Source organism: Dermacentor albipictus, chromosome 4, assembly GCF_038994185.2.
Source record: "Dermacentor albipictus isolate Rhodes 1998 colony chromosome 4, USDA_Dalb.pri_finalv2, whole genome shotgun sequence".
Classification (NCBI taxonomy): domain Eukaryota; kingdom Metazoa; phylum Arthropoda; class Arachnida; order Ixodida; family Ixodidae; genus Dermacentor; species Dermacentor albipictus.
The window spans coordinates 136,256,763-136,267,813 of record NC_091824.1 but is presented as its reverse complement, the minus strand read 5'-3'; the positions used below and the strand labels follow the sequence as shown (position 1 = coordinate 136,267,813).

The following is an 11,051-nucleotide window of genomic DNA, read 5'->3' as shown; positions in this document are numbered from 1 at the left end:
ATTACAGAATTAAAAGGGCATATGTCCGCACAATCTTATGCAGTCAAATGCGAGTGTGAACCATGACAAACAGACGTGAAAACAACGTTAAATATAAATATTTAATAAGATATGTCATTGCGTCTTTCGGGGAGGTACTTGCGTGCTGAATTTCACCTGACTTGTAGCTTCTTAGCGGAGTCCACTACTGAGGATGTTCCTTAGAATAGAGCCACGTAGGCTCACTTACTGGAGGAAGCGTAATCCAGTCCGCATATCAGGTTGGCTGGAACTGCTTTGTCTGGAAATAGAGCGATCAACTAGTCATAACACTAGCAACAGCTGACAAATTTATTGCGGGCTTGGTGAAGGTAAAAAATAATTTTTCGATTTGCTAAGTGACCCAATGATGAAGTTACAACAGTGAAATAAGTTACTCAATGATCAAACGGGAAAAATTGACATGAGGTCAATTAGACGGGTCACCTTCTAGGTGGAACGCAAGGAGTAGAAACACAACCAACGCTTGCGGTGTCTGCATGTCTCTACTTCCTGCGGAGTGGAATTTCAAGATTAAAGGTCGTTACGCCTAAACAGCGCTGTAGTCGCGTGTCGGCCTGCCAGAGGTGAACGCCCTCTCTGTAGTCTGGATGTCTCGGACGCCCTGGCGCACACGTTATACAAATCCTAGGCTATTAATTCACCGACACGAGATGCGGAGATGCGACACACACACACACACACGCACAGGCACGCACGCACAAGGTGTATGTGCCCAGCCCCCGTTCCTTCCCTCCCCAAATTTCTGTGAACCAGGATACCTGCCATAAGACGACGTGTGACAACTCTCTTCACCGGTTGGCTTCTACATTTCGAAGTTTAGATCACTGTGCATCTGCAAGTAGGCATAAATGTAAGTATAACAATGAATACCTTTGGGCTAGGTTTTAAGCTGGGAATAAAACTGACTGCTGTACTAAATCTGTCCGTCGAGCGATTATATTTCGCGCATGTAATTAGCATATTTTGTTTATTAGACGTTGATAATATTTCTTCATTCTTTTAATCTCATTCGCTATAACATATCGATACGTTTGCTTATCTTTTTTCTTTTATTGTAGAGCCTAAACTCAGTTTACTACTTTCAGTCACCACAATTTTACTTATACAGATGGTGTCACTCGTCTGCCGTACTTTGTCTTCACGTTGAATAAGTCTAGGTGGTCAAAGTTTATCCGGAGCACTCGACTAAGGCGTCCTTTATAACCCGCTGTGCAGCTTCTGGCCGTCAAACACCACAATTTATAGTGGAGCGTCGGCACAAAGCCAAGGAAGGTTTATCATCGCTGAAGCCAACTGCAGATGCAGCTGCCACGCCACTGTGCAAGGAAGCCAGATGGGAGCAGGAATTGAAAGCATGGTGCGTGTACGTCTGAATGATGTGCAGATTAGGGGCATGCTTGATTCATTGGCTTTAACGCTTCAAAGCAACAGTGCGGCTATATGAGAGACGCCGTTGATATGGGCACCGGATTAATTTTGACCACCTATAGGGTTATTTAGCGTACACCCAAATCTAAGTACACAGGTGTTCTGGCATTTCAACCCCCCACCCCCCTCGTGCCAGTCGATCAGGGCATTAAACCCTGCCACTTCATTTACTGATACATATAGCAAAAGTCAGTGAAATATACAACCAGTTTCATACCTATCATCTTGGGATAGCTCAGGTTGAGGTTTTTCATTATTTCCACAAACTCAGCCTTGGTTTTCGTAAGCCGAGGATTGTGTTTGAGCTCTTCGGCCACTGTAGTAACGGTCATACCTGCATACAGACCAAAGAGACAATGTTTCGACTCTCGAGTATACTTAAAAACAGTGCACAGCTGAATGGACGTAGCTTAGTCTTACCGCGTTGCATTCGTTACTTACAGAAGCCGAAGTGATCATATGAAGAGAAACGATGTGTAGAAATGCCTTCAAGTTCACGCGATGTTTTACAACACCTCTCTTTAAGATTTTTATTCCTGCGTGAATTACGAACGTTTCAGGTCTTTGTATTGGCTGACCGAAATGCCCTTCTTTCCTTTAACTTAAAACGCGCTGAAATAAAAGCGCATCATTTTTCTACAGACTATATACTAAACAACGTACGATACATACGCGCGCGCATCACTTCCTACGTATGTCTTAAGCGTATTTAAAGTGACTATAATTCCATAGTCATGGACTCTAGACGTAAGGTTGTAATGAAAAAAAAAAGAAAAAAATAATAATTGAAGAATGAGGCACTTGCGCCATTAAATTTCGGACTGACGTACAGTTTCAGTGGATTTTCACCAGCGGTATGCGTCAGCGCTGCTTCTCAGACGTACAGCAATGCCTCTTTTCTGCAGATTCTAAAAACATATTATTTATTTATTTAACTGCAGTCACCGGTGTGTACGATTTAAAAAATGCCGAGGAAAACGGACTCATTTTATATGGATGAAGCTTGTTTGGTATGATAACGCTGGCAAGTGTTAGTTCTATTGGCGACCCTTTCAGAGCACACGTCAATGCTGGGAAATAAGAGATCCCCCTGGAAACTTTTCTCATGTGTAACTGAACGATGCTTTTGGTCGGTAACAGGTATTGGCACAGCTGCTTATGTGAATGCACAATATTCTGTGATAGGTATATTGACTATGGCGCTAACAGGGCAGTCGTTGGTGTATACCTTTGTAGTCATGAGCAGGATACAAATTGTAGTCGCCTGGCAGACTGAGTATCTGGGAATGCACCGAATCGAAGAGACGCTCTGGGCTCCCTGTGGACGAAATGGAAAGCATCCTGGTACACAGGGTGTCCCAACTATCGTGCAACCAGATTTTAAAATATGCAAATGCCACGTAGCTGGACAGAACAAAGGTAATGTTGTTTGCCGTCGCTTGAAGATACTGGTAATACTTATTTTGCATCACACCAAAGTAAACAATTAACATCAATTAATTAATTACTTAATTAATTAACACTATATAATTACTTGAAGCCTCAGGTACTAGATGAAAAGTGCCAATGTGAAAATTGTAGAGTAAGGCGAAAAACTCCCGATACAGCTTTCTGTTTCTCAATATGTGCTACACAAAAGCGTTTTTCCGAGCGTGAAAGAAGCCCGCGAATACACGCAAAATTACCGCGCAACTGGCCGCTCAAGGCACTTTGCGTATATACAGGGTGTTTTATCTAACTTGGGCCAAGTATTTAAAAAGGAAACACAGGCAGTACGAGTGTAGAACTGCCGCAGTATTGTGCTGAGTCTTGTGGAGCACCTCATTATATTTTTGAACTGCCAAGCTGGGTAATAAACAAAGTTTGCTTAATTAACTTTTCAAATATTAACTCTAGCGAAAGATCTTCATTGCAAAAGTTGTAGCGCTTGTTCTGAAACATCGGATTATTTCCTCTATGCTAAGATTACTTCCCAGTTTAATTTTTTTCTAGCCTTTCTTTGTGCGAAAAAAAAAAAAAACACGTGACTGCCGGCTAACGCGCCGCGCTTTTAGTGCCCTCAGATGTATGTTAAACGAATTAGCAATGGCTGCTCCGCGCACAGAGATCGATTCACCAGGCTGTCGGTGACTGCGATTGACTGCGATGGGCCGGAGGCAGTATGGTTTTTATCTGTCACACTGTCAGCCTCACTCCCCTTCATCGTGTTCTTTCATTGGCCCGAAAAGAAAAAGAAATGCCTGCACTGCGTCAAATACTGCCTCCGGTCCCATATCGCATACCCACGTGGCCGCCGCTTTTTCTTTGAAAAATTTCTTTCTTAAACCGGTACGCCCCTTTTGTGACTTAACGTCCATGGGTAAAGCATATTTATAAGGCTGACCTATCATCGCGGGTGCTTGCAGTTACTGTACCAGGTCCTGCCACATGCGCTAGAAATAATCATTATCATAATCATCATCAAGAGAAGTCCGCAAGCTATGCGATGGGTCCAAAGGAGCCGAAATAATGCATTTAGAAACATGCACTTTAATCTGGATAACGGAAAAATTTCAGCGAAATAAATGTAACAATTAAATAAAGCGAAACGAGAAACACGGCTGCCCGGTGGCCCCTTTACATCTCCGGGTGCACGCGTAGCCGTTGCAGAATATCAATGTGATGAGGTTAAAGTTTATTATAGTCATACCTTCCTGAAAATCCGTTCGTCCACAGCCGCGAATAAGCAATGCGTCACCAGTGAAGGCTTTCCTTTGATCATGCCACACGTACGTCATGCAACCTGAAAATGAACAGTCTTCTTTAAGAAATAACATAAATAGACGGCAACGGCTAGTATCTCGCACTCATTTGGATATACAAGCATTCAGATACGTATGGACCCTCCTGTGAATGAATTGGCAGCGCTGACCAATGTACGGTAAGGTCGACGACAAAATATTCTAAAGTCACGAGCTGCCACGCGCGTGACCACAGATGTAACACCGCCGTGCATTTGTTTTGGAGCCGCTGTGGCCATCCCTGGCTCTTTGAACCTCTGGTAGCTACCGCAAGAGCATCTCTCCACTTTTCAGAGTTGTGGCTTCGGGGATGCAAAAGAAATTTCGCCGCACACGACCAGGATTCATTTGCTGTCACAAGCGTTTCGGCGTGCTCAAATTTTACTGTTTGGCCCACTGACTCCTTCCCTTAAGAGCGCTGAGCTAGCTGAAGGCACGCAGGCTTATCTCAACGTTGCGGAAGAGTGCAAGAAGCTGATATCGCGAAACATGCCCTCTAGATGAACGAAGGTCAAGACATGCGAGCGGGAAGACCCAACCAACCGAGAACAAGAAAATGGCGAGCAGACAATGCGAGATTCAAGCACGCAGCGTTGTTTGACGTACGCATTGAGATTAGCTGATGACTAAAGAGCAAGACTAAATCAGTTTCTGGACATGGTGAAGTATATGTTGCAAAACTCAGTTTCCATTTACATGACGGGAAGCGATGCATCGCTAGCAAAGAATTGAAGCTAATATTTTCATTCTTCAATTTCTCGCACTAACCGTAGGCTAGCACGTCAGTGTGACGTCACGGATTTCAAAGCGTTTTTTCGCACATCTAGATCGTTCTCGCGTAGAAAAAGTAAAATACAGACTGGGTTGAATGCTCGGTTTCATTAGAATTAAATGGATTCAATATTTATTAATGCGTTAGCATGATGAGTGTCAAAGTAAAAAGTGTGGGAAGTGTGGGAAGCCGATCACGTGGTAGAGATAGAGAGGGGATGTGAGAGGGTACGGAATGTGGTCTAGAGTTCTACCGTCAGTTAGACTTCGCTCCCCGAAGAGCCAGGACATGTGTCCAGTGAGCCCTTGAGCAACATCTTGCAACGTGATGAACGCGGTTTAAACCATGGAGCCGGGCCCTCGATATGGTGCGACTTAATGCTAATGCATTTTTCCCCTCGCATTTTACCGCTAAATCGCCACTGAATTTTTTTATAAGCGATTAACGAGACCCGAGCAGACGTTATCCAAATTGATGACGTCACGGAGAGCTGGCGCGGGAACTTCAAGTAGGTGCCATCGCCGCTCATCTTTCGTTCTCGCGCTTTTTCGCGTCTAACAGGCCTTCGCTGACACGAAGACTGAACTATTACTGTTGGGAGGCCAACTGCAAAATAAATTTCATATTGGCTGAAACGCTTATGGGTCGTGTATACTGTTGAAGTGATCTTGAAAAACAACAGAGCGGGCAATTGTCTATACTTTTTTTTTATGAACAGCCTTTAAAAGCACCTAAGCAGATGACGCGTGCACTATGGTTGGTTAGTGGATGTGACGCAAATATTCAGTGATGTTGCAGCACAGATGAATAAGGTATTTAAAATACAAAAGGCTGCTGCCAGTACCTTCTTTCCAAAGTTACGCGAAGAACTTGATATTTTTTTTTAGATTCTACGTATATAAGAGGCACGAGCACGTACCGTTTGTGTGACCAGGTGTGGCCCTGGCTTCCAGCTTAATGCTTCCAACTCCGATCGCGTCTCCTGGATTGAGGTGCTCATCTGCCCGTGCCCTTGATGCGGTTGCAATGACGCTGCGACAACTTTTGAACAGCCCCTTCAGCTTCCCGGAACCAGTGATGTGGTCAGCGTGCGCGTGAGTGTTCACTGCATGCGGAACATGGTTGGCGACGTGCGTCATGTTAGTCGTGTAGACCTCTTTGCGATTTCTTTTTCTATTCTATTTGGCTTTTTTTCCAATCTCTAAAGAGGCCGGGTTACTTAGGTTTTATATGTTCCGACGAGTCATCGGTCCTTTTCAGGCATTTGCGAAGCATCGTTACGTTTTACAGGCATGGCCAACATCTTGAATGTAACGGACAAGAGCAATAGGCATGTCATCGTAATGCACAATGATGCTAGACACCATGGGCACCAAGTACATTCATATACAAATATTGTCAGCCAAAAGCCCAATAAAAACAGCAGTCACAGAGACCAGACGTTTCTTACCACAGAAGACATGGAAAGCAGTACTGACGTGACAAGCGCCACATTGACCCTTTTCGCGGAGCAGTTTGTTCTAAAGAAACGAGATGGCGCTTTCGGCGGCGCGCTGCACGTAGCCTCAGCGACAACGCACGAATACGAAACCACTACCGCTTCCACCTTGCTTCTGTGCGATCAGCTGTCGGAAATGCAACTGAGTTTTCGCTAACACACTGTGCTCCAATCATTCTGGATTGAATCATGTGTATTGAAGACGTGTTAGTTGGCTGCAAAAACAATGACTGGCATATTAAGGAATGGAATGAATCTGTGTGGCCAAGTTCGCGGACCGCTGCTGCATCTGTCCGTACGTGTTACCGGTACTTCGAGAGGTACGGCTTTCCTCGAGGATACAGAAATTTGCCCATCCGCCAGCGTTGTATCGCTAGCCTTCGGAAATGTTTCAGCCCCGGAACGTCGGCAAGAGTGAGTACCGCTCGTTAAACAATGACAGAGGGAGTAGCGCCGCTTCCTGTCATAGTAAGTTTCGCGCACAGCATCTACACACATTTACCCCAACTGGCACAGAAACTTACGCCCACCCTATCGCTAACGTGTCAATGAGTGAATGGGCGCACGTTTGAATATATGCGCACCATATATACGCACAAAAATAGCGGACTACACCGATAGCGTGCGATTGGTCAAAGCTGAATGTTTCGCGACGGTCCACAATAGTAAGCAAGTTACTAGCGATAATACGTATGTATTACAACCTTGTAGTTGATCAATTAGTTGATCTCAAACTAATTGGCCACAATTAGTACATGACCGGGGTAGTTGGAGAAGTATGGGAGAGGCCTTTGCCCTGCAGTGGGCGTAACCAGGCTGATGATGATGATGATGGTTATGGTGATGATTGCGACCTACAAAACAGCTACGTTTCAAGCTTTGCGCGCAGCAAGAACAAATCTATCGGAAGTGAGGACACCCGCGAGTGATTAGGCAGAAAATAATCAGATAGTGGCCGCACCGAGGAAGTCAGAAATATGACAAGCCGCTGCTTCAACGTATTTGCCAAATAAAGAACGAAGAGCAAAACGCACTAATCCTGATTCATGAGCGCAAAGTTTGGATAGCTTGGAATACATACTTGGCACCGCTTTTAGAACAAGCACAATATACGCTGCTCGCGCCGTTTGGACATAGCTTAATCAGCTCTGAAATCGCTTTTTCATGTTCTCCGAAGCTGTGGCTAAAGCTTCGTGTCGTCCGCCATGTCACCATCTACGATATCTTCCGACACAGAGGTTTGCTAAGCCGCACCGGCGTCATACAAATCCATTGTAAACGGGGAGGCAGTTGAGGCAAGCAATGGACGTGCCACCACGTGATCAAACATGGCAGCACACACGGGATCGCCGCGAAAAGGGTCAATACACAGATATGTTCTTTTACTTCTGAGGCTTCTTTGCGGCTTGAAGCCGTGGATGAAATGACCATCCGTGCAATTCGAACAGCTACGGAGTTATGTTGCACAGCAAGGTCGCAGTACCGAATCCCACGAAGTCGAGGCTGGAGTTAGTTTGAGCCACTTCGCAAACTTTTGTTTAGTATTCATAACTGCTACAAATTGAATAAATGTTTCGTGTTTCTTTACGGAAATATCAATAGATGACTACGTAGCAGTAAATACATTTGTGCCCATTACAACAGTTGAGCTCAGTGTCCTGTGATAGGCTCACTACACGGTTTGGTAAGGTCTACCTGATCCGCACAAAATGGTTCCGCTTTTTTAAACGGGATATGTGCCATTCGTCTATGTTCTACTTCTTCCCTATACTATGCGTATACCTGCATAAATAAGGCGAAGTTCGAGTTCCTTGATGAGCTTGGCATCTCTCTCCACCTGCTCCAATACTGGGTCGATCAAGAGCGCTTCCTTCGTGTCCAGGTCAGCCAGTAGGTAGGTGTAGGTCCAGCTCTTCTCGTCAAATAGCTATACAGGTACAAGTAACTCGGTTATCATCCTAGTTACAAGGCAGAGAGCATACGCATATACGATTTTACGTGAGTGCTCGTAGCTTTCCAGAAGAAGAAAAAAATGGTGAAGTACAAATATGCCACCACAGCGCAAAATTTTTGTCCTCGAGGCTGTATGAAAAAGCATTCCGAGTATTCGACCCCTTCCTGAACAGTAAGAGCTCATACCATCGTTTTCAATAATTATACCCCCCTTAGAGTGTTGTTACTTGAGTTCTGTTCAAGCAAGTGTTCACCGCGGAATATTTCTTAGGTTACAAAGGAAAACGGGTAATTTTTAAACCGACCGGCCACATGAATGTCATATTAAAACATGGCGCGCTTCAGCGTTTAAGTGCGTTGTTGGCAGCTGTCACGGTAGCACGCCGCAGCTGTTGATCTCAAACCATCGCGCTTTCTCCTCTTCCGTTTTGTTAGCCCGTGTTTAAGTCTTCAGGGTTGAGAGTATTGTTCTGGACAACAGGAGTAATACTCCAAAGGTTGTTCTTAGTTTCGTAAAAAAAATTTCAAGCACATATATATAGTGGTTACACCGTTTGTTAATTCGTTATAACGTATATATAGACTGCCTGCCACGCAGGATGCACGAAATCTGGACCGGGGTATTTATTATTTGCGATTCTATTCTATACTCGTGGACAACTTTTGTGGCTATGAAGGGAAAGCTACGGGTTGCATGGCTGCTGCACATGTGTTACGGCGCCAAGTAGTCCGACAGCGTCTGACAGCGCTTTTGGTTGCTCGGAACAGGCGATGAATCGACGCAGCTTCACGTGCGACGGTTTCGCGTTTCCCCAGACGGGGAAGGGAAAAGCCGCAAAATAACTAAACTTTTACATTCAGGGATGTGTTTTATCTTATTTAACTGTTCCTTATAAGGTATTTATGTTTTCTCTTCGCCAGCTTAAACTAACGTGGAGGAAAGCAGGGGACTCTTTTCAGAAGCGCTCTCACTTGTGCGCGCTTTGCCTCCATAGCTTTCCCTTCATAGCCACAGAAAGTTGTCCGCGATTATAATGCCGATCTTTCTGTTTTAACGCGACAGCATGCGACAGCGTTAAGGAGCCCTTGTCGCAGAAAATACGATGTCCCGCGTACGGCGTTAGACGTCGCCTCGATAATTTCGAACGAAATTCCGAACCATGCATACCGAACCACTTCTCTACAACCAAAGTTTCTCATACCTTGTCTTTCATTCTTTACAAAATTATTCCTCGGAATTTCGAGAACGGCAGCCCACAAACAAATGTAATGGAAAAAAAAAACACCGCCAGCGCATGTCCTTTATGTTAGTTCTTCTCAGACTAAGATATTAAAATTGCGAAACAATAACAGGACATTGACCCACGCAAGAGGCCGCGTATCTACCAGAAGCTCGCCTTCGTGCATAGCGTTTGCAGCATGCAGCGTTTCCCGGAAAACGTTACGGTTACATAAGCTGCAGTTGCCGGGACGCATAAAAAGCAGTAAGGATCTTTGAACGATATCGCGTTCCACTCTTAAAGGCTAAGCTTAAGCGTCCTCCAAATTTTTTTGTCGGTGGTCCGAGCGGCGCTCCACCCACGTTATCAGCGGGATCGGCTAGCCGTATACGGTGCATGGATAATAAGAAAGGAATAGAATTGGGCAAACGCAATCCTTACATTATACCGGCCACGCTCGATGCCAGGTACGAATGTCTGATTAGTGTAGCATATACTATTTGTTCTCTTCGGGGTGCGAGATAAGATTAGCGAGAAATGCGAAGATATGGCACGTCGGTAGAACCCGCAAGTTACGCTCCTTGCGGCTGCGTTGGTAATTCGTTGGCAATTCACGACAGGCGCTTACGGCGTAGAGAACAGGTGCAAGACGTGTCGACTGCATCGCCTCTACTCCGTTAGCTTGCACTGTAAAAGCTTACCTCAAGTGACCAATGAAGAATTTCTGAATTAAGGAGCGCCGCGATAGTTATGCCTATTTATTGACGAATTTTACAGTGTTATTGCATTGTTATCTGTAAGAAGACTTAAAGGCGGCTCACCTGTCTGAAGAGGACATTACTTCTCATACTTGTGCTAGCCGACAGGAGTCGTACGAATCTTGCCACGTTTTCGGAAGGACCCGCTGATCGTAGCCGCCCGTGACACAACGGTCGAAGATTTGGTGATTGCCACGCTGTTCGTAGGAGCTTCATTGACATTAAGCTGCCGTATAATTACAAACCACAAGGTTGATTATTCTGCCTTAGAACTCGTTCCGCTTCTTCTTCCTCTGCAGCTACTGTTACTCTGAGAATTGCTACTGGCCAGCGGCCGTGAATGTACTTACCACGCGCAGTTGTACACGCCTTTCTTTGTTCTCCGCGTGAGTGGAACAAAGCCAGTAGTTTAGTTATTTAAAGGTTCCAGAGGTGGCGCCAGCTCCCGCTGATCTGGTCGGTAAAACAAGCAAGCGTCAGCGATAGATGCTTGCTGCGCTCTTTGTTCTCTTTATATATTTCTTTGCTTTCCGTATCAGCTATCGCATTGCAGTGTGCAGCGTGGTGGGAAATCCCGGAATAACTTGGAGTGGCTGTTGT

General features: G+C 45.1%; 1 protein-coding gene across 2 annotated transcripts; it reads right to left on the bottom strand.

The window, feature by feature from the left end:
• Positions 1-125: 125 nt before the first annotated feature.
• LOC135898326 (persulfide dioxygenase ETHE1, mitochondrial-like) lies at positions 126-10,825 on the bottom strand. 2 transcript variants are annotated; one of them, XM_065427206.1, is made up of 7 exons: positions 10,515-10,825; positions 8,303-8,447; positions 5,942-6,127; positions 4,160-4,252; positions 2,699-2,788; positions 1,688-1,804; positions 126-280 (listed from the first exon to the last, which is right to left on the bottom strand). In XM_065427206.1, the coding sequence occupies exons 1-7, from the start codon at positions 10,671-10,673 to the stop codon at positions 222-224; spliced, it is 849 nt and encodes a 282-aa protein (XP_065283278.1). In that variant the 5' UTR covers positions 10,674-10,825; the 3' UTR covers positions 126-221. The 2 variants fall into 2 exon arrangements, with proteins under 2 accessions (XP_065283278.1, XP_065283279.1); XM_065427207.2 differs by lacking the exon at positions 126-280 and adding an exon at positions 822-874.
• Positions 10,826-11,051: the final 226 nt, after the last annotated feature.